The 21,767-nt window shown below is 40.4% G+C and overlaps 6 protein-coding genes across 8 annotated transcripts in view; 3 read left to right on the plus strand and 3 right to left on the minus strand.

Annotated features, from left to right (window-relative positions):
• LOC104826178 (beta-hexosaminidase 2) overlaps window positions 1–2,711 on the plus strand; it is a 3,068-nt gene extending 357 nt beyond the window's left edge. The window contains exons 2-3 of the mRNA XM_010558746.1: window positions 544–1,433; window positions 1,560–2,711. Of these exons, the coding sequence (XP_010557048.1) occupies window positions 623–1,433; window positions 1,560–2,578 (1,830 nt within the window). The 5' untranslated portion in view covers window positions 544–622 and the 3' untranslated portion in view covers window positions 2,579–2,711. The remainder of the gene's footprint in view (window positions 1–543; window positions 1,434–1,559) is intronic.
• A 95-nt stretch (window positions 2,712–2,806) lies between these two features.
• On the plus strand, window positions 2,807–5,541 carry LOC104826179 (probable uridine nucleosidase 2). The gene is made up of 9 exons (XM_010558747.1): window positions 2,807–3,025; window positions 3,264–3,379; window positions 3,488–3,547; window positions 3,984–4,169; window positions 4,255–4,359; window positions 4,593–4,689; window positions 4,803–4,910; window positions 4,998–5,133; window positions 5,426–5,541. Exons 1-9 carry the CDS (start codon window positions 2,974–2,976, stop codon window positions 5,532–5,534), a joined length of 969 nt encoding a protein of 322 aa, XP_010557049.1. The 5' UTR covers window positions 2,807–2,973; the 3' UTR covers window positions 5,535–5,541.
• A 618-nt stretch (window positions 5,542–6,159) lies between these two features.
• Window positions 6,160–9,254, minus strand: LOC104826180 (ankyrin repeat-containing protein At5g02620-like). Its single transcript, XM_010558748.2, has 3 exons — window positions 7,957–9,254; window positions 7,451–7,860; window positions 6,160–7,256 (listed from the first exon to the last, which is right to left on the minus strand). Exons 1-3 carry the CDS (start codon window positions 8,588–8,590, stop codon window positions 6,387–6,389), a joined length of 1,914 nt encoding a protein of 637 aa, XP_010557050.1. The 5' UTR covers window positions 8,591–9,254; the 3' UTR covers window positions 6,160–6,386.
• Window positions 9,255–10,329: 1,075 nt separating this feature from the next.
• LOC104826181 (acetolactate synthase small subunit 2, chloroplastic-like) lies at window positions 10,330–16,038 on the minus strand. Of its 2 annotated transcripts, none has more exons than XM_010558749.1 (12): window positions 15,652–16,038; window positions 15,073–15,286; window positions 14,373–14,456; window positions 14,182–14,250; window positions 13,644–13,727; window positions 13,303–13,455; window positions 12,969–13,055; window positions 12,312–12,416; window positions 12,099–12,221; window positions 11,637–11,789; window positions 11,168–11,233; window positions 10,330–10,644 (listed from the first exon to the last, which is right to left on the minus strand). In XM_010558749.1, exons 1-12 carry the CDS (start codon window positions 15,897–15,899, stop codon window positions 10,561–10,563), a joined length of 1,470 nt encoding a protein of 489 aa, XP_010557051.1. In that variant the 5' UTR covers window positions 15,900–16,038; the 3' UTR covers window positions 10,330–10,560. The 2 variants fall into 2 exon arrangements, with proteins under 2 accessions (XP_010557051.1, XP_010557052.1); XM_010558750.1 differs by having other exon boundaries at window positions 15,073–15,218; window positions 15,652–15,751.
• A 442-nt stretch (window positions 16,039–16,480) lies between these two features.
• LOC104826182 (serine/threonine-protein kinase HT1-like) lies at window positions 16,481–21,044 on the plus strand. Of its 2 annotated transcripts, XM_010558751.2 has the most exons (12): window positions 16,481–17,150; window positions 17,306–17,380; window positions 17,574–17,678; window positions 18,070–18,155; window positions 18,683–18,803; window positions 18,900–18,979; window positions 19,171–19,233; window positions 19,344–19,432; window positions 19,801–19,886; window positions 20,222–20,346; window positions 20,444–20,575; window positions 20,763–21,044. In XM_010558751.2, the coding sequence occupies exons 1-12, from the start codon at window positions 16,716–16,718 to the stop codon at window positions 20,767–20,769; spliced, it is 1,404 nt and encodes a 467-aa protein (XP_010557053.1). In that variant the 5' UTR covers window positions 16,481–16,715; the 3' UTR covers window positions 20,770–21,044. The 2 variants fall into 2 exon arrangements, with proteins under 2 accessions (XP_010557053.1, XP_010557054.1); XM_010558752.2 differs by lacking the exon at window positions 20,763–21,044 and having other exon boundaries at window positions 16,716–17,150; window positions 20,444–20,579.
• Window positions 21,045–21,148: 104 nt separating this feature from the next.
• Window positions 21,149–21,767, minus strand: part of LOC104826183 (UDP-glycosyltransferase 74C1) — a 2,273-nt gene continuing 1,654 nt past the window's right edge. The window contains exon 4 of the mRNA XM_010558753.2: window positions 21,149–21,628. Coding sequence (XP_010557055.1) covers window positions 21,224–21,628 — 405 coding nt within the window. The 3' untranslated portion in view covers window positions 21,149–21,223. The remainder of the gene's footprint in view (window positions 21,629–21,767) is intronic.

The following is a 21,767-nucleotide window of genomic DNA, read 5'->3' on the forward strand; positions in this document are numbered from 1 at the left end:
CTCCCCCCCCCCCCCCTGCGATCTCATTCGAAGTGGCAAATCTCCCTTTAAATTTTTCTCCTTTTTGTTTAGATTTTCACCGTTTTCAACGAAGATCTTGTTTTGCGAGCAGAGAGATGCATTTTCCAGATCTGAAATGAGATTTTTTTTTTATTTCCAGGAAAAAGCCCATTTGACCCTCTAATTATACCGTCTGTTTTATGTTCTATGGAGATTCAAGACATAAATCTGTTTGTTTTTTTTGGAACCTGCGACTGAATCTCGTGTCGGAGATGAACTCAGTCGTTGAGCGAGTTATACATTCATGGCGGTGTATCTTAAACTTTTGCCTTCAGATGAACTCAGATAGCACATATTATCCACTTTCCCTGGACAGTTATATCTTTTGTTTTTCAGATGATCTGAGTTATCACTTCAACTAGTTTAAAGACTTTTAGGCTGTTCTTCTTGTTTTTTTTTTTGCTGAACTTTGCTTCGCTAGACATGTTACTGTTGTTGTCTCCTCTAATCGAACAGTGTATCTTTACGAATTTGCTTCTGCAGGCTTCAGTTTCTTGGGTTCTTGGATGTTGGATTGATTGGATGCAGGATATCCAGTAACCGTTCTGTACCATTCTTGATCATGCTCACCTTCTCCAAGATTCATGTTAACATCGTCGAGGTTGCGGTAATAATAATCTCTGTCTCCCTCATTTCACTTCTCCCGTCGTTTTCTGCTGCAATTCCTATCAACATTTGGCCAAAGCCAAGAATTCTGTCATGGCCTAAACCCGAAGCCTCTCTCCTCTCCCCGAAATTCGCCATCCATTCTCCCAAACATCGCTACCTCTCGACCTCTGTAACACGCTATCACCGCTTGATTCAGTCAGAGAACTATCAACCCATCGTTGCTACTACCCCTTCTTATGTCAAACTTATCAAAGGCTACACCTTACACAGCCTCACCATCAATGTTACCGATCTTTCCGTCCCTCTTCACCACGGCGTGAACGAGTCTTATAGTCTTTTGATCCCAAAGGGCGGCTTTTATGCCCACTTGACTGCTCAAACTGTTTGGGGAGCAATGCGTGGACTGGAGACATTCTCCCAGATGGTATGGGGGAAAGGTCGATTATATGTTCCTGTGGGCATTTTGGTATGGGATTCTCCTTTGTTTGCTCATAGGGGATTGATGCTTGATACCTCGAGGAATTATTATGGAGTAGAAGATATAATGAGGACCATCGAGGCCATGAGTGCAAACAAGTTGAATGTGTTTCATTGGCACATTACCGATTCCCAGTCTTTCCCATTAGTGTTGCCTTCAGAACCATCTCTTGCCGCAAAAGGCTCTTACGGACCAGACATGGTGTACACTCCCGAGGATGTCAGGAAGATTGTCCAGTTCGGTTTCGAGCATGGTGTCAGAGTTCTTCCTGAAATAGACACTCCTGGTGAGTTTACTATCCTTCTGTCTCTTTTCCATTCTCAATTTGTTGTATTGTCTTGTTTTTTATGATTGAAACAATTGCAAAAGATTATGCCAAACCGTTATCGATATGTTTTCATCGTGGTTACAGCGCATACGGGATCATGGGCAGAAGCATATCCCGAAATCATGACTTGTGCCAACATGTTCTGGTGGCCAGCTGAGAGCAGTTGGGAAGAAAGACTAGCGAGCCAACCAGGGACCGGACAACTGAACCCCTTGAATCCCAAGACATACGAGGTTGTCAAGAATGTCATACGCGACTTAACCACTCAATTCCCGGAACCTTTCTTCCACGCAGGAGCTGACGAAATTATCCCGGGATGCTGGAAAACCGATCCTGCAATCCAGTCTTTCCTCTCTAATGGTGGAACCCTCAGCCAGCTTCTCGAGAAGTACATAAACTCGACCTTACCTTACATCGTATCACGAAACCGGGTAGCCATTTACTGGGAAGATGTCTTGCTGGACGCCAAAATCAAAGTGGATTCATCGCGTCTGCCTCGTGAAAACACAATCTTACAGACATGGAACAATGGTCCTGACAACATCAAGAGGATTGTATCTGCAGGGTACAGAGTGATCGTGTCTTCATCTGAGTTCTACTACCTAGACTGTGGCCACGGTGGTTATCTAGGGAACGATAGCCAGTATGATCAACAAGACGGTGGAGGTAACTCGGGAAATGGCGGATCGTGGTGTGCTCCTTTCAAGACATGGCAAACCATTTACAACTATGATATAACAGATGGGTTGCTCGGGGAAGAAGCAAAGCTGGTGCTGGGAGGGGAGGTTGCGTTGTGGTCCGAGCAAGCGGATCCCACCGTCTTGGACGCACGGCTTTGGCCACGGGCTTGTGCATTGGCTGAGTCGATGTGGTCAGGGAATAGGGACGAGAGAGGCGTGAAGAGATATGCCGAGGCGGTGGACCGGCTGAACCAGTGGAGGTTCAGGATGGTGAACAGAGGGTTTGGTGCTGAACCTATCCAACCGTTGTGGTGTTTGAAAAATCCTGGAATGTGTAATACTGTTCATAACGAATTCACGACCAGTAAAAATGAACCACATGGGGGGACAAAGAAGAGAGCTGCATATAGTTTTTTGGTCTGAAAGGTAAGAGAATCTGAAGCAATCTGTAGTAAAAACACCCCCTTGAATGTCGTCTTGTAATAAGATTCAGGGATTTTGATAACAGTATTTTTGGTATGCATAGTCAAGTAAAGTTTTGGACTTTATTTTTTCATTTCCCGTGTCAAAATGTCCAAAGAAACAAAACTCTTGTCATTGATTCGTTGAAGGAAAAACATGATCGAACATGAAACCCATGCGATGAATTTAAAAATCGAGGTGCAAAAGGAAACTTTTTTTTATATTATTATGCCAAAAAGGATCGGACTTCAGAGGAAATTCGACGACTTTTTGCCATTATAAGCCGAGGAATTCGCCCGTCTCTTTAGGTCCCTCAAAATCTTCGTTTTTTTTTGTTCGCGTCTTGTTATAAACCGATGGCGATGGGAGACCGCAAGAAGATGATCATCGACACTGATCCAGGCATCGGTATGTTTCCTTGTCATCTTGAAATCGTTGTCTGATTTCTTGTTCGTTCTTTCTCTTAAACCATCTGGGTTTAGTATTTCTCGTTATTCTAAATCTGGGTCTGTGAGGTTTTCGTCATCGAAGATCTGGGATTGCTCTGGGTCTGGGTCATCACCTGTCGGAAAGTCTGGGTTGTGATTATGGGGAAATTTCCCATTTAACTAAACTGTTGCTTTTTTTTTTGTTCCGGTCGATGCAGATGATGCAATGGCGATATTTGTGGCTCTGAGATCGCCGGAAGTAGATGTGATCGGTCTCACTACAATCTACGGCAATGTGTACACCACTCTCGCCACCCGAAATGCCTTACATTTGGTATTACTCATGCGCTCTTGCATTCGTTTAAGCCGTCTTTTCATATAGAAAGGAGAAAACGAGTTTGATGATCTGTTGGTCTGTCACTGATCTTTCTGTCACTATAAGTTGGAGGCTGCGGACAGGACTGACATTCCAGTGTCTGAAGGAACTCATACCACTATCACTGTATGTATCTACTACCTTCATGTTTATGTTTCTGGTATCTGTCTGCTTTATCTTCAGTTATCCAAAGAATATAGATATTAGATTATGGACCCAATTGTGAGATTTATGATTTTGATACATGATAGTAGACATAATAGTTCCAGGCTTTCGATATCAGTAGAAATTCTCTTGGACTTCAGTTTTCTCCAATGGCCTTTGCATTTCCATCTAGTTGAAGGGTTTGGAGCTTCATTCGTTCTTGAATTGTACGTTGGACCGTTGGTTTTATACAGAGTTGATGTTTTTTTTTTCTGTATCGATTGGCTAGTAGGCCATTCTTAAGCAGATTGATTGATATTCCTCAGGGCCTGTTCTCCAGTTCAAAGAAAATGATCGCTCCTATGTTATTTTTTCTTTCTCATTTTTCTTATTCCCCTTCCCCTTTTTTATGGTAAAGAATGGTACGAAACTCCGGATCGCTGATTTTGTTCATGGCACGGACGGGCTAGGCAATCAAAATTTCCCTCCACCTAAAGGAAAACCAATCGAAAAATCAGCACCTGAGTATTTGGTCGAACAAGCAAAGCTTCACCCCGGGGAAATCACCATTGTTGCATTGGGCCCGCTGTCTAATATTGCACTGGTCAGACTAGTATGGGGCAATTTCTTCGATAATCTTCAATCTTCATCCCTAGCATGTCATGGAAGATTTCACGTTCTTGATGCAGGCTATTCAGCTTGATCCAGAGTTTTCGAAAAATGTTGGACAGATTGTTCTTCTTGGTGGAGCATTTGCAGTAAATGGAAATGTAAATCCAGCGGCAGAAGCCAATGTAAGTTCAGTGACCGGTTCGAGTTCTCGTCTAGTTTGGACTTTCATGCATTATGCCCAAATACCCGTCACTCAACTTCTCTCGATGATTTTAATCTCCAAGCTTGCTAAGCGGTAGAAGACTTATCCAACTTCACTACAACAAACTAATTAGAAATGCCTGTTTTTGCATGAATATAGTTTTTCTTGCTTAAAATCCCTGAATCTTTTCTATCCATTCATCTTCTTGGTTAGATTTTCGGTGATCCAGAAGCTGCGGATATGGTATTCACAAGTGGAGCTGATATCATTGCTATCGGGATCAATGTGACCCATCAAGTCGTTATGACAGGTATTTTACTTGCAAATTCTTTGGCTTGGCTTCTTGGATTTTGTTATTTAAGGTGCCTCCAAAATCATGTAATACCCTTTTTTCTTTCCCGTTTTCTGTCTCTGCTGGTATAGCTGATGACCGGGACAAATTGGCATCATCAAACGGGAAATTAGCGCAATACCTCTGTAGAATTCTTGACGTGTACTATGCTTACCATCTCGAGGCTTACAATATCAGAGGTATATGACCGTCGTGATCTGTCTGTGGAGCCAAACTTTTCAAGATTATATAGTTCGCTGATGTTGATTCTTGAACTTGTTGGTAAGGTGTCTATCTGCACGACCCGACAACAATTCTTGCAGCATTCCTTCCTTCTCTGTTCACTTACACCACCGGAGTTGTCAGAGTGCAGACAAATGGCATCACGAGAGGGCTGACGTTGCTGTATAACAAGCAAAAGAGGTAATGATTCTAGTGCAAAATGTAAGGGGAAATCATTGTCCAAAATGCTCAAGAAACATGTCCGGGAAGCTCAAAGAACATAATTTGGCTTAGGAGAGGGTAATTGCTTATGCGGTCAGGTCTTACTCATCAGATCAAATCTGTTAAAAACCTCTTTGGTCAAAGAGAAACCAAGAAAAGAACTAACCAGAGTGAACAGTGTCGGTCAGGTCACAAGCCGAATAAGGGTTGTTAGGACAGGAAGTGGTTGTGTTCGTGTGGCTGAATTTGTGACGAGGAATGGTGAAAGCAGGTTTGGTGAAGTGGACGAGTGGTCGGACAAACCGTCGGTGAAAGTGGCGGTCACGGTGGATGCTCCTGCTGTTTTGGAACTCATCATGGAAAGGCTTATGGATTCATGAATCAGGTTTTTTTTTTTAAAAAAAAAGATAATAATCTTAATAATCACAATTTGCGTCTTGTCAAAATAAAAAAAAGGATTTTTTTGTATTAACGGTTAATTACAGCATTATACAATTTGCGTGTTATCAAGTCTTTCTAAATCTACTTTTCTGCCTGTTATTGCCATAGTTGTCAATGACTTCAATGCCACGTGACACATCGATAATTACCATATAACCAAACCTAACCCAACTTTGGATGAAGAAAGAAACCAACCTCTCTTTTTTCCCCTAATCACAATCTAAGTTATATTAATCTTAATTTTTTTTACTTTTGTTAATCAAAACATGAAAAAATATAAAACGAATCTTAATATTAAACGTTCATCTTGATCGCTAAGAGTCCACCGGAATATACAGGTTTGATTTAATCTTTTAAATTCTTGTTTTATATTATAATATGTAATTTGTAATGACCGAAACTTATCCTCTAATACACATCGAAACGATTTTATTCACGTGTTTTTGCATTAAAAAGGAATATATTCAGACTTAAAAGGACTAGAAATTTAATTTGGGGTCTTAAGGGATAAAAAAATGGACGTTTTTGAAAGAAAAGAAAATAATGGGGTTGGAAACAGGAGGATGGGAAAAGTGTTGGGCCAAAGATGTATATATTTAGAGATTAAATAATACATTCCAAAAGCATGGGGTCCTTAGCATAATTTATCAAAAATTTCCACAGGGAGTATAACATACATTACCATAAATGATTCATCCATGCATCATTTTACATCTGGGAGGAAGATCACATTGTCTGAACCAGACATCCTCCATGGACGAGCTCTCGTTTCTGTCCGGTCGGGACAAATCTCAGAGAGCGTACATTCTCTTGTTGTATTCGCCGTTCAGAATTTCCGAATCGGAAGCCATACGAGACGGAGAGAAAGAAGAACGTGACTTGCTCCTCTCCTTCCTTATGCTCCTGAGTTTAGACTCTTCCATCCGGTGCATGACCACGCAGTAACACATGGCACCGATGGTGGTGACCATGATCGAGCCGCCGATCACGGTGGCGCAGACCGCGAGCCACATCTCTTCCTTACCCACCACGATATAGGCGAGAGACACGAACGAGACGGATATGAACAGACAGGCCAACCACATGAGCTTGTTGATCACGAACACGAGCCTCTTCTTCGCCTTCTGTTCAATCACCACGACTGAAGTCTGAACCACAACGACCGCCAAGGATATGAACAGGGCAAGGCTGTCAAAGACAAAGAATACGAGGAATGGTGCCTTGTCCGCTATCCGAGCCTGTCCTAAAACCGACCCTTTCGACGGATCCTCTTCATACTGCCCCGGAATTGTGAAGATGGCTGCGAACGCGACAGTCGCGATGAGGACAGCCACGATGGTTGCAGAGTTTATAGCGTTGTTCAGACCGCTTATGTGAAGCTTCTCCAGTCGCTTCGCGATCTTCTGAACTCTGAATCCCGTCTTCCGAGACTGTTGGAGCTGAGACTGGACCTCGTGTTTTATGTCGCTTACCGTCTGTTTGAGTTGCTTAGCCGGGTTCTGAGGCCTCCCGAGATCTTTAGCTCTCTCGGCTCCCGCATCCTTCAGGACCGACACAAGTTCTTGATTTCCGATCCTTTCCGCGATATCAAGCGCTGTCTCTCCTGCTTTGTTTATAGCTTTAACGTCGATGGCATCGAATGAAACCAGACATCTCACTATCTGCAATGAAAAAAACGAGCTGTTTTATAAACAATGGACTGCTAGAGATCAGTGTTCCCAGAACTGGAAAACTCTGCAAAATGATCATGAACAGAAAAACTACATGAGACATAGAAAAGCGTCAGCATTTACAGATGCAAATCGAATATGACAGATGATGTATGTGTGTATAAAGAGAAGAACTGAGAGAACACCTTGGTACGGCCCTTGTTTGTGGCGATATGCAATGGTGCATTCCCTTTATTATCCTCCACGTTCAAGACAGTGGGATCGGGCTTCACTAACTCGAGAACGATCTCTTCGTTCTGACCCTTAACAGCCATATGAAGTGCCGTTTGCCCTTTTTTATCGGTTCTGAATCCCGAGCTTGGATCCTTACTTATCAAAGACTTGACCACTTCCAAATGCCCCATCCGAGCTGCAGAATGAAGCGCCGTTTTGCCATTGTTCTTAGCTATCTTAGCTAAATTAGAATCCGTCTCCAGGAGAAGATTCACGATTTCGACGTGCCCTTGAGTCGCAGCCGTGTGCAAGGCAGTTGTACACGACAAATCTGTTGTCATGGCCAAGTTTGGGAATGTCTCCACCAGTTTCTTCAACACATCTGCAATATAAGGTATGGTGTTCTTACATCTTCAAGAAACAAGACAAAGAGACTGTTTAAGTTGCAGAAAAGGGGAATTCGGTCTGAGGTTCTTACCGAGATGACCCTGCTTTGACGCGACATGGAAAGGATCGAAACCGTTCCTTGCTGAGATCGACGCTGTTTCAAGGTCCATATGCTTTAACATCTCCTCAACCACAACCAAAACCCCATTTTCTGCTGCAGCATAAAGAGGAGTCTCTCCTTCTAGATTCTGATTTGACATTATCTGTTTCAGACATTCGCTGTTATTACAACTATGGATGATTTCTTTAACCTTGCTCGAGTTCCCTGTTCGAGCTGCAGTATGAAGAGGCGAGTCTCCTCTTTTACCAGGTGACTCGTTCTTCTTCTTCTTCCCCTCACTACCAGCCATGAAACTCAGCTGTCTCTCCATGATGACTCGGAAGCTTTTCTGCCTCTCCATGGCCCTACCGAAACTCGGGTGTTTCTCCATAACTCCAGGTTTACTTGGCTGGTTCTGGTCCTGATTATCCATGGTTGCGCCATGAAAACTCTGTTGTTTCTCCAATCTTCTTCCTTTGCTTGGCTGATTCTCTACATCCACGCCGGCGAAACTCAGGTGCTTCTTCAAAGCTCTTCCTTTGGTCGGGTGATTCTCGACTCGGAAACTCTGTTGCTTCTCCATCACTGGTCTCCTTGAACCATTCTCCTCCTCCATTATAGTCATATTATGACCGATTCTTTTCGTCGTTATCAACAAATTTCTTAACAGAAGTCACTTCCCCCAATCTGAAAGCCCTAATCCCAAAAGACAAGACCTCCCCAAAATCTAAAGACACCAACTTTCGTATCACCTTGACCAATCCATGGAAATTTTATCCCCAGAAACAGAGACCCATTAACATAAACATACAAAGTCGAGCTTCACATCAACAGAACAACCTTATTCCAAGAACAATCAGCAGGTGAAAACAAAACAAAACCCAACTTCCTCAGAAATGAAATCGGAGAATCCCCAGATTCTCGTAAAGACTGCGAGTTAAAGAAGAAATTCAACCGACAAGAACGTAGATAAAAGAAGGATCAAGTTGCAGTGGTTTCAGTTCCTCAGAGGACAATACCCATCACTGAATCTGAGAACCCAACAGCTCGATTCTCCAAAAGGTTTTTTTTTTGTTTGAAATCTTTAGCCTTTCTGTGCTCTCACAAGTAAGAACTAAGAACTTTCTTCGTAAGCCATAGATGAATCCAAGGAAGAGACTCAGATAGCGAGAGAGAGAGAGAGAGAGAGAGAGAGAGAGAACTTGAATGTAACGATCATCAGCAGTTCAACTGGGAATTTTCCCCTTTAATTTATGTTTGGATTCTAGAAAACATGCAAGAAAACTTCTTACCTTATTTACACCGAAGAAAAAAAAAACATTACACATGAATACGATTCATAAGTCAAGCAGTAGACATTATAATATCTCAACATGTTAATATATCATAAAGGTTTTTTTTCATGTAAATAAAATAGACTTGCAACGTAGTGATAATGTTACAATTTCCATAATACAAAGCAGTTGAAACTTCGTATCGATGACTATAGTATACGTACGATCCATTGGTAACTAGATTTGTCATTTGTCGTTATAAAATCGAATCATAGAGAACTAGGTTAGTATCGAATACAGACAAATATATATGGTTCGTGATAGAGTCGTGATGGACTAAAACTTCATTCGATACAAGATATTTAAAAATGAGGAGGAAAAAAAAAACAAAAGGCACGTGGTCGGCTTATTATTGTGTTCTACATGCATGTGTGTTTGCACACATATTTCAGATTAATTTTCTCTCTGATTATATAAAATACTATTTATACACACTTACACTTATTGGCAATATACCTTCTCTTTTATTTTGGTATAGGGTACGATGAGATTCGCGTATAATTGATTTCCTCCAATTTTATAAGGATAATCAAAATTAATGGGTTGTCGTGACAATATGAGGCAAATTGCGACTTCATGGTGACGATATTAGCTCGCATATATACTCTCACGCATGCGTAGATGTATGTATGTATGTATGTATGTATGTATGTATGTATGTATGTATATGTGCGTAATCTGCATGTCTTTCCCCTTTTATTTCTGCTTATCCATTATTTTCTTTAAAAGTCAACTAAAGAAAAATGAAGAGATGAAGAAGATAAGGAGTAGGTGGCACGTCTTGGTCGGTCAAGCTCTCTGAATTTGACTTTTTTTTATAACTTGGGCATCCATTATAATCTCAAAGCATAATAATATAAGGTTAATGTCCACTACTAACACACTTCTAAGTTTCTCAATTTCTACTTTAACACCTCCACTCATATCGTTGGACCAACGAGATTGTCAATAGCATGCGATACGGTAATGTGTATAAACAACATTTTTTTTTTTTGGAATCGCCATTCACTCACTTTATGTTTCATTCCCAAAGACAAAACATAAAATCTATAGACAGATAAAAAAAAAAGCCTTTCCTGCTTTTTTCTTGTTGTGTCATGTATCCTTGTCTGCAACTGTATGAAAAAACTTTAAAAATTCCCCAAATGGAACATATATATATATATGTATATATGTGTGTGTCCAAAACCCTGTGAAAGCTTTTCTTCCAAATGTAGATTCATGGTGCCACTTTTATATCTTTCTCCCCAGAGAGCTTAACCTACAAAGGAAAGGAATATCCACGGAGATACTTGGAATCTACTCCTGATTCCCGAACCAACGCAACTCGCCCTGTTCTCGCAACCTGCATTGCACCCAAAGCAACATAAAATGATACGGCCGATCCAGTTTCCTGAAACTGGTTCTGGTTCTGTAAATGCAAAGATCGAGAAGAAGCCGGAATCTCGATAGCATGGAAAATGAAGAAGCAAACCTAAGAAGACAGAGTTTAAGTAATAAGTAAGGATTGGTTCCGAATTCTGGTTCTATTCCTGATGGATTCAGCTTTCCTCTCGCTTTTACCAAATCTATATGTTTCCTCCATTTCTATGCTTACAACTCCCAAATTCTCGGGTTAAAAAGATGTAACTCATTAAGTGCTTTAAATAAAAATGAGGCAAAAAAAAAGTGGCATTTTCCCGTTTGAATATGGGAACTAAGGTCCAAGGCTGATCCTAGAACAGTGAACTACTCACTGCTTCCTCTTATATTTGTGGTTCGAACGACATCAGGGTGTCAGCTCTTTGTGCAATATAGCATGAATGGGCTTATGGACACAAAGTATTTGGAAAATGACTACAAAGATGGCAATAGGTTGAACGACAAACCTCGCAAATTCCGTAAGGCTCCAACAACCTCTGCAGGGCAACCATCTTGTCTAGATCCCCTGTAAGCTGATTCCATGGTGGAAATTCCACCCCCCGAAATTTCCAGCATTAGCGTTCAAAAGATAAATAAAGGAAAGAGATACGGAAAAGATGACAGAGATAACAGAATATTAAAAGTTGAACAAGAGGCTAATCAGAGTTACAGATTGTAGATCCACTCATACTATGTGAAAACTAGATTGAACATACGCCAACCATTAAGTTGTCTATCACTATCTACCGTGCTTCAGATATATGCATATGACATATAGTGAATTAGACATTTGAGCAATAACCCCTCATATTGCAGAAAATACAGAAGCACAAAGATGCTCGTTGAAGAAGTAATGGACAACTCCAATGGAGGGGACTTCCTCAAATATGCAATCAAATCTCAATTAATTATCTAGATCATGAGGAATATCTTTACCTCCAGAGTAATTGTGTGATCAGATACATCAACAGCTTTTGCTCTGAAGATACTAGCAATGTCCAGGACATCCCTTCTGGCAACAGTGTTCACAGCAATCTTTATCAGCATCAATTCTCTTTCAGCAAACGGCAAATGTGTGAGATCACGAACCTGCAAAAATTCAGGCACAAATCATAGTACCATGCTCACTCAAAATATTACACAATGTTAATATCTGTTGCCCGAGAAGGACAAAACTTAAGGCTGAAAACAAGTTCCCACATGAGTACAGGCAGCGGAAAAAGAGATAGGGGAGTCCAAAAGAGGTTCACAAAGATTTTGTCATAGATCTATCAAGGTAAAAAAAAAATAGTAAACTTTTTCCTTAACAAAGGAATGAAGGGGTGAGTCAAACAAAACATTCAGACTGTTAAATATATGTAAGAGCAGACAAAAAGTGTTCCCTTTCTGCAATCCCACCTCGTGCACATCTACAAGTTTATAAAGTTGCTGCACCAATTTGCTGATTGATTCATCAGTAGCGGGAATAACTGTTGTAATGCGCGACCGACCCTCAGTTTCAGCATGTCCCACAGCCAAACTCTGAAAGGAATTGAAATAGCATTCATCTGATTAGCTGAATACAGGACACGCATACAGAAATATGGGTTGGGAGGTAGAGAGAGTCACTACCTGAATATTGTAGCCCCTTCGAGCAAATACACCAGTAACAAGATTAAGGACTCCTGGAGCGTCATTTACAAGCAAAGACAGAGTATGGGACCGGAGCCCACTCATCTGATGTAACAGAAAAGAGGAATTACAAGAAGTAAAATACATAAATAAATCGAAAATAAAGCAAAATAAATCCCAATAATATTTTTGTGTAATTATATTATGTGAACTTATCAAACCATCTCATCAATGCCATGAAATTGTAGACCAGCTAGAAAACATGCAATACCACTATTCAGGTCCAATACCTATGGGACATGATTTAGGGAGCTGATCTGATCCTAATATAGACTTCGACTATAGAATTGAATGCTTCCCAATGCATGTAGTGGTTGTCTATGAAAAAAGTGTTAAGATTCGCAAACCAATGAACTTTAGGAATCCCACAACGGTTCAAAGAGGGACATAATGTGGGGCTTATAGGGCCCTTAGATTCCCTCACCCTACAAGTTAGCTTTGCGAGAAAGTTCTATCTAGTTTGTTCTTATCAAAATGTTACTCTGGAACTGACTCTAGTTATGTTTGATCACATTCTGCAATATAGATGTTGCATATTTACCAACACCTTAGAGCAATTTATTTAAAAACAAATATAAGCAGGAGGAGCTCTCTTACATCTTCTTCATTAAGAAGTCCCCAGTGAGCATCAAGAACATGATTTACCATGAGGTCAGAAGTCAGCTCGACTGGATAAACATCTCCCTGAATTACCACACAAAAGTTTAACACTGAGGTCATGTTCATCATTTTTTTATAACATACAGACAAGAATATTCGCTGATACGCAACATGTGAAGAGCTCAGGTCAGAGTAGGATGCATGCTTCGGTATTTTCCTCTTTTGAGACACTAGTCAACTGCAAGACCTCTAGACCATAAAACAATTCTGAAATTCCCTATTGCAGGTTCAACTAAAAAGAAACTGGTATAAGGAAGACAGAAGCACACACCCCTGCAGCTGAATCAGTTTCAGAGAACACGCTTCCCTTTTTGGAACCCTGAAGAGCACTAACAGGTGCTTGCTCCTGGAGATCTGGATAGGATGCTGCCGAAAATCGCCAAAATGGAGCAGATTCACCCATCTTCTCCCTTCTCAGTGCAATCTGATAAAAGAGAATTCGTGAATAGCATTTTCCTTACATCATTAGGGGACTGAAATGTATGCCTTCATGTCTAGGATCCAAAAAATGTAGCTATAACAACCGACAAGACTGATCATTACAAAGAAAGACTAGATGATAGTGCTTAAGGAATAATAAAAACCATAATTCCAGTTCTTTGAAGTCAATACCTTTCCTGTCCTGGCAATTTCTCTGATTCCAAATTTTCTCAAATTTCTTTCAACAGCATTCATCTTTCCCGGATCTCCAGTCACCTGCATAAGTAGCTTAGATAATGGTTACAGGAACTAACATAGGTGATTTACGAAGCAGAATGTTATATATTCTACTTCTACAATAAAGAAGTTCCATTCTGGTCTTTACTTCTTTGACATTCATACACAATACTCCGTGCCCCAATAAAGGTCAAAGCAAGGAAATGAACGATTCAGAACACTGAATATCAGCATAAAATAATTGAGGAAACACAGTTGTTTCACCCCCTTTCCCATTTCTCTTAAAGTGATAAAACCAGCAGACATCTAGAAGGACTCATATCAGAAATAAATACTAAAAAGAAACATGGGAAGAGAGGGCGGGGGACCTTATTCAACTGAAGCTTCTAATGTCTTCCTATGACTAGTCATAACAATAAAACAGAGAACAAAATAAACTGGGGGAAGGAAATATCAACACAAGAGCAGGATATAATCATATCAGCAGATGTACCTCAATAGTTAATGCGTGCTCCGAAATATCCACGATTTTCGATCTGAAAGTATCAACTAGCCACATAATCTGCAAATTCATCAGATTGAGGACAGTTAAAGATTTCAGGGAAAAAACAGAAAAGAAAAAGAGGAAAAGGAAAATTTCTGAAAATTAGAAACTCTTAGTTCCCTATAGCCGAGGAGACCTACCTCTGCTCGGGATTCTGGATGTGCATTAACCTTTACTAGCATTAGTTCACGCTCTACCTGTGGTTCGCTTGAGATATCTTCAACCTACTTGACAAGTTAAAGTCAAGATCCATGGAGGGGAAAACGGCAATATTGTGCAACTCGTGAACATGCAGTCAGAGAGCATAAAACCCAGATATAAGTAGTCCTCAGACGTTCAGCAAGTTCAACATCATCGACATCAACATCACCTTATTCCCAAATTTATTTGGGGTCGACAACATGAATTCTTCGTTTACACTCGTTTTCGTTTCGGTTTTGAGTTAGCTCTTTCGGGATTTGTAACAACTCCAAGTCATTCCTAATGACACGATCCCAAGTAAACCTAGGTATACCCCTTCTTTTTCTCTTCACCCCCATTCATATACTCTCAACTTTTCTAACCTGTGCATCTATCGAGCTATATTGTACATGTTCAAACCATCTTAAACGTTCAGCAAGTTCAGAAGGCATTAAAGGGTAATGCAAACCAACTGTGTTTTCGATTTCTGGCCTTGAGCAACTTCATTATGCGTACCCAGCAGCAACAGGAAACACAAGTTATTTTGTTGAAGAACATGCTGAATGCAGAAATTGGTAAAATATCCTAGAAAGTGAGGCTAGTAGCTTCTGCTAAAAAATTCCAAGACTTTGCAGTAATCGTAATCTACAATATTACTACCTTTAAAACATTAACGAGCTTCTGGAGCTGCTCAATGACTTGCTGAAGTACCCTTTCAGTTCCACAGACAACTATGGTGAAGAGTGCCTTGTCTCTGTTTAGACCGACAGCAAGACTCTCAATATTGTATCCTCTCCTAGCAAATACTCCCGCAATCCTGTTAATCATTCCACTCTCATCCCCAACAAATACCGAAATGGCGTGCTTCTTCACCCTATTTTTGTGAACAAAGAAAAAGTCAATGGTTGTTGATAAGATGGCATTCACTTCGGATATCACATTTTGAACCTAAACATATCGGTATATCTAAAAGATTATGAACAGAAGCAACCAAAAGAAGAAAATAAACATTTAACTGGAATCGATCACATCCATTATAGCCTGGATTTTGAAACTAAACCTCAATATACAGACAACAATGGCAGAACAGAAGGCATTTCCTCAGCCACCGAGAAACATAACAAAACCCAGAAACAAACAATTGCCCATTCATTAAAAACCAATAAACGCCAACCGAAATTCCATGAACCAGATAACATCGACGAAGATAAAGAGAAGCGAACACCGAAATGACTGTACTTTGATTTTTGAGTTGTAGAAGAAGGGGCGGAGAACGATTTGTCAGAGATCTGCTCATCGACACTTCGAACAGAGACCACCATTCTCTTACACTCGTCATGGATACTGTTCGTAGATTGCGTGAGCGGATAAGAAATCTTCGTCGGGAACGACAGAAGCTTCCGTGATCCGATGGCGAGAGCAGATTCGGGACATGAAGATCTCAAGCTGCGAAGAGATGGTGCTGAAGCAGTCGAAATGGCGGCCATCAGAGAGACGATCCAAGGAGTTGATGTTCGAGGGTTCAAGACTACGACGGAGTAACGAAGGGAATGGTTTGATGAAACCGAAACTATCTATGGTCGCACAGCGAAACGCAAACGCCAAAAGATCCAGCGGTCTGCCTTTATTTGTAAATGAATTATTGGCCTTGATTGGATAAGGCCGACCGACACGCGTTTGCGTCCAATTTTATAACAAGTATAAGAGGAAATTTGCTAAAAGATCCCCAAAATATAATTCATATCTCCTTTTAGCACTAAAATAATCCATATTTTCAATTAGACCCCTGAAATATGATTACAAAACGATTCTAACGAATATCTCTGGGGTCGTAATATCAAAATAAAATAAAAATTAAGTGCATATCTATACTATAAATCAATTCAAAAAATTTCAATTAAACGAGATATGGTATAGATTCTTATAAAATATATACAGGGATCAGACGATTTTGAATTTTGGGGTAACGAATTAAATTTGAGAATATAGGAAAATATTTATGTTTTTATATAAATATAAGGAGCAAGCTAAAATGAGCAGGGCCCCTCGTGTACAATCCATTCTTATCGGAAAGCGTCCGGAAAATGATTGAAGCGAAAGTCAAAGCACGAGTCTTCGGAAACAAACGATTCAATCGCACAGCCCAACGCGATTCGAGTGGATCTCATCTTCGGTTGCTGAATTCATTCTCACGCCAAATGTTACCAATTCTCCAGATCGAGAGCCCCTTCAATTTCCTCAGGAAAATGTGATTTCTTCATTCCATTTCCAGAAGAAGAAGAGGTTAATCGAAGGTCCTAGTAATGGCGAATCTCGCGATGCAGCTGAAACGCGGGATTTCGAGGCAATTCTCCACGGGTTCGCTGCGTCGGACGCTGAGCCGTCAGTTCACGCGCCAGACATCGCACGACCCTCGCCGGAACAACATGCGCTTCAGCTTCGGTCGTCAGTCGTCGATGGACCCGATCCGGCGGAGCCCCGGTGGTTCCGGCGCCGGAGCACAGCAGCTCGCCGTCCCCAATAACCTCGACGCCACGATGCAGCTCCTCTTTATGGCGTGTCGCGGGGACGTCGCCGGCGTCGAGGATCTGCTCAACGAAGGGATCGACGTCAACAGCATCGACCTGGACGGCCGTACGGCTCTTCACATCGCCGCATGCGAAGGCCACGTCGATGTCGCCAAGCTTCTCCTTAGCCGCAAGGCCAACATTGATGCCCGTGACCGATGGGGAAGCACGGTCCGTTTTCTCTGAATTGCTTGACATATATGTTTCTTGTTATGGCATGATCACGTTGTGCTAAGGTTTTCTCTGCGGAATTGCTTCAGACATAGCACTTGTCTTCGGTTTAGTTTCAAGCTTTGTGGTGAAATGTGTTTTTGGGTTGTGGATAGGCAGCTGTGGATGCCAAGTATTATGGTAATGTAGAAGTATACAACATATTGAAGTCCCGTGGTGCGAAAGTACCGGTATGCTATCTCGTATCCATCTCTGTTTCTTTTTCATTGCATCGGAACTTAATTCTTGGATGAATTTTTTCAGTAGTCATGTTTTGGATTGATGTAATCTTATCTCATTATCTTTGATTAACCATATGGTGGGTTTGATAATCTTATTACCCATTAAAAAAAATTACACTTAGCATTTTCTCCTGTATTTTAGCGAACCAGGAAGACGCCAATGGTTGTCGCTAATTCCCGCGAGGTTCCTGAATATGAGTTAAATCCTCTAGAACTTCAAGTTCGAAAGGCTGATGGTATCTCAAAGGCAAGAACTCTGCATTCTCTAAACTTCCTTATGATGATCTTCCTTGGCAGCTAGTGCTGCTCAAGATATGTTAAGAAAAATTATCCCTGGTTGCCTGTTTCATGGAGGCAAAATGTTTTGCATCTGTTGTACAGAGCTTATGGCTTAGTGATGTATAATTTCTACTCTAATCGTGCTGTGTCCAGGTCTTGAATTTGTTTTCCTTGAGTGTTTAATATTAATTCTCTACATTTTATGAACTTGTGGTTGCAGTTTCTGATTTTTCTCTCGATCATTGTTTTGCAACTTTTTTGTTATTGTGGGAAACCCAACACATCATTTGTTACTTCTCCAGAACTTGGATTTTTGTGCTGAAAAAAGTTGAACAAATATGAAAAATTTCTGCTTACAGGGAACATATCAAGTGGCTAAATGGAATGGGACCAAGGTATCTGTAAAGATACTTGATAAGGAGTACTACACAGATCCTGACAGCATGTACGCCTCTTTTTGCTCTTTACTGATTCAGTGATATGTCAAGAATGTCTTTGAAATTTTCATGCCAATCTAGATTATTGGACATCTCTTTGTGGTGGTTAATTGTGTCATTATGAGGTTCTAGCCTGCTAAAACCTTTCGTCAAATTTCTATGAGGTTTGAATTATAGAATTACTCTCTATGATTGATAATTGATGATCGAATTTATTAACATGGTAACTTTCTTTTTGTTGTAAGAATAGAGTTGTATATCATCCTAATGGTTCTGGTTCAGGTAGTGATACGGTTTGTAGGGCCTGCATGCAAGAGCTTGTGATTTTGGTTTTTAGGATCGTTCGGTTCATACGTTGATGGTCATAAGCACGAAATTGAGATCTTTTAATATGTTGGGTTTGTGAATCACTTTGATCTATCTGCTTTCTAAAAGTTACTTCACTTTCTTCTTGGTAATCTTTTCCTTGCTTTTCACAATTTTTGTTTAGGTTTTGTGCAACAATTTTATCATCCGTTTTTATTATTTTCGACAGAAACGCCTTCAAACATGAACTTACTATACTTGAGAAGGTCCGGCATCCTAACCTTGTCCAATTTGTTGGAGCTGTTACTCAAAATGTCCCCATGATGATAGTGTCTGAATACCATCCTAAAGTAAGTTCGTCTCATCTGTAGATGAATCATGAATATAAACATGTTTTGACTTTGCTTTTGCAAATATAACTTTGTTGTGTTGGTGGTAACATCTAGGGTGACCTGGGGAGTTATCTTCAAAAGAAAGGACGTCTCTCTCCATCCAAAGTTCTAAGATTTGCCCTCGACATTGCCAGGCATGCCTGCTTTTTGTATCTTTTGCTGTTTTCCCAACATTTGTGTTCGAGGACCAATTTCCTTGATCAGAAAATACATTTTAATTTGAAATCTGGCAGACAACGAAAGGTTATTCTGTAGTTTCTCGTTGCTCTTTCTGCGGTCTTTGTTGTTTCAATTGTCTGACCTATCATCTGTTTCTTGTTCTCAGGGGAATGAATTATCTTCACGAGTGTAAACCAGATCCAATAATCCATTGTGATCTGAAACCCAAGTAAGATAACTAAATGAAGTAGGTTAGGTGTGATTTGATTGCAGATTACCTTTTGATTACCTCTATTTGGCTCCTGTTATCTAATTTTTGAAAATTTTGTAAGGTGCCAGAAATATTATGCTCGATAATGGAGGACACTTGAAGGTAGCAGGATTTGGGTTGATAGGGTTTGCGAAGTTATCCTCTACAGAGTCTTCGAGTAAGCAAGCTTCTAAAAGCATCTTTCCTTGTGCAAAAAAAGATGGAAAAAGAAAACCCCAAGTTATCATCTGATAGATAATATAATAAAACCCATAAGTTGTCTCTGTTGTCCTCTAATGGACAACCACAGGAGCTCATATGGAGCTTTCAATTAGTTTCAAATGCATAATCCATAATCTCCATGCAGAGGCGGCTTCCTTGGAAAAGCAAGCATTTAATCGTGGACAAGTACATCTAACATTTAAATTTCTGAGAAGCTAAAATTAAGTACAAAAGTTACTTATGCTAAAATGGCCAATACGAGTTATTTCCGTGAGGCAATGCTGCAATAGTTTAAGCAGTTGACATTTCATTTATTGATCACAGATTACTATCTAGCACCTGAGATCTACAAAGATGAAACCTTTGACAGAAGTGTAGATTCATACTCATTCGGTGTTATATTATACGAGGTACCTTTTTTAATTTATTTAGTCTTCATGTCCAACATCTGTGATTATGCTGCTCTGCATATCTTGATGGCTGTATCTGAGACGGATCATGGACTTAGTTCACTCTGCGTTATAAGCTTTCTAATGTGATGGAAATGAGTTGAACTTTCAATCATTGTAACAGCCGAGTAAGAATAAGTTTTTTCTTTCTGTTTCTCATATAATATGGATGATCTTATTTTCTCCCTTTGGATGTTCTAGCTTCCATGCTTCTAAGTTTTACTATCGCATAGTCACTGTAGCAATCTGTCTTAAAGTGTCTTTTCTTATCTTAAAAAGTTCTTGTAATCCTTCAGATGATCGAAGGAGTACAACCTTTCTATCCGAAGCCTTCAGAGGAGGTAGCGAAACTGATGTGTTTGGAAGGAAAAAGACCGTCTTTTAAGACCAAGTTGAAAAGTTGCCCCGCAGATTTGAAAGAGTGAGTTTAATATCTTTGTATCTCTTGTTTTTACGATTTAACTATGCCTCTTGTAGTTTCAAAAAGGAGGCTCTGGTTTTAAATTTTTACTATACAGATTGATTGAGGAATGTTGGGATACAGAAGCGGTTGTTAGGCCGACGTTTTCAGAGATCATCGTTCGATTGGACAAAATCTACACTCACTGCTCAAAGCAGGGGTGGTGGAAAGACACTTTCAAGTTCCCTTGGTAAGCTTTCTATTAACAAAAGCTTTAACTCATATGTAGAAGACTCGAGGTTCATGTGAGTTTTCGGCCAATGTTAATGGACGGGTTGACGTAGTCACGAGTTCGATCTCCGCTCTTTTACTATATTGAACCCTGCCTGATTTACCCCACTCCGGTAAAAATTTGTCACCATCGGACGATTATGCAGGATATAGACGAGATGGATGTGGATACACGAGGCAAATCCAACTCAAGATCTCACCGAAGAAAGTAAAAAGAAACGGATAGGAACTTCGGCAACTCTAAAGCTGTTTATAAGGTAAATTGGTTACAGAAAAAAAACAATAAAGTTACCTTAATCTCTTGTACAATGTATACCAACAAATGCTGTAACGATTTATAGTCCACCCCCATGCACGAAAAGCGTGCATTTCAGATTATACACAAAATCGCATGGAAGAAATTTTCCAATGACTCGTATTGCAACTCTTGCAAGGATTTTTTGGTCAATGGATCCAACTAGGGTGGCCATCCTGAGTTTTGGTTCCAGTTCGATTATTTCGGTTTCGGTTTTTATTTTGAGTTATGTTCATATTTATTATTTGAATAATTTTTTTCTTTCAACAATGACATTTATTACATATATTACGTAAGATTTAATGTAAATCCTCAACCAAACATAGCAACGAACTCATCCAAGTTCCGGTCGGAACTCCCTCCTTCACTGACAGCTTCACAGGCCAACACCTTCCATTTCTCTGCATTCTTCCTCATCTCTTTCCCCGTCTCTCCCTCCATCACTTCCCTAACGCATCTCGAGATCTCTTCCTTCTTCACGAGTCCGTCCTTCTCGGCCTTCACCCTCACCCCGACCTTCCACACATCCTCTATGAACTTTGCGTTGGTCGGCTGATCCGTCCACTGCGGCATCCCTACCAACGGTATCCCCATACACAATGCCTCGAGAGTCGAGTTCCATCCACAGTGCGTTACAAAGCATCCGACTGAGCCTTGCGCCAGCACTTCTAGCTGGCTTGTCCAGTTCACCACCAATCCCAAGTCGTTTTTCGATACCTTTTTTCACATTCAAAGTTTTAGTATATTTGTGGTATTTTATATATGTGGATGGATAGTACTTTAGTCACGTTGTCAACGACGGAGATCAAAACGATTCCTTAGTTTCATAAGCAAAAAAAAAAAAAAAAAAAAAAAA

The sequence above is a fragment of the Tarenaya hassleriana genome, unplaced genomic scaffold (assembly GCF_000463585.1).
Source record: "Tarenaya hassleriana unplaced genomic scaffold, ASM46358v1 Cleome5, whole genome shotgun sequence".
NCBI classification, from domain to species: Eukaryota; Viridiplantae; Streptophyta; class Magnoliopsida; order Brassicales; family Cleomaceae; genus Tarenaya; species Tarenaya hassleriana.

Coding starts and splice junctions, on each gene's coding strand:
- LOC104826181 (XM_010558749.1), bottom strand. CDS start 15,899: ATGGCCGCCATTTCGACTGCTTCAGCACCATCTCTTCGCAGCTTGAGA. Junction 15,287..15,651: donor TCTACAACTCAAAAATCAAA/GTACAGTCATTT, acceptor TCACAAAAATAG/GGTGAAGAAGCACGCCATTT. Junction 11,790..12,098: donor AACTTGTAGATGTGCACGAG/GTGGGATTGCAG, acceptor GAATTTTTGCAG/GTTCGTGATCTCACACATTT.
- LOC104826179 (XM_010558747.1), top strand. CDS start 2,974: ATGGCGATGGGAGACCGCAAGAAGATGATCATCGACACTGATCCAGGC. Junction 4,170..4,254: donor CGCTGTCTAATATTGCACTG/GTCAGACTAGTA, acceptor TTCTTGATGCAG/GCTATTCAGCTTGATCCAGA. Junction 4,690..4,802: donor CCATCAAGTCGTTATGACAG/GTATTTTACTTG, acceptor CTGCTGGTATAG/CTGATGACCGGGACAAATTG.
- LOC104826182 (XM_010558751.2), top strand. CDS start 16,716: ATGGCGAATCTCGCGATGCAGCTGAAACGCGGGATTTCGAGGCAATTC. Junction 17,151..17,305: donor GTGACCGATGGGGAAGCACG/GTCCGTTTTCTC, acceptor GGTTGTGGATAG/GCAGCTGTGGATGCCAAGTA. Junction 18,980..19,170: donor TTTGCCCTCGACATTGCCAG/GCATGCCTGCTT, acceptor TCTTGTTCTCAG/GGGAATGAATTATCTTCACG.
- LOC104826180 (XM_010558748.2), bottom strand. CDS start 8,590: ATGACTATAATGGAGGAGGAGAATGGTTCAAGGAGACCAGTGATGGAG. Junction 7,861..7,956: donor GTCAAAGCAGGGTCATCTCG/GTAAGAACCTCA, acceptor CTTATATTGCAG/ATGTGTTGAAGAAACTGGTG. Junction 7,257..7,450: donor CAAACAAGGGCCGTACCAAG/GTGTTCTCTCAG, acceptor TTTTCATTGCAG/ATAGTGAGATGTCTGGTTTC.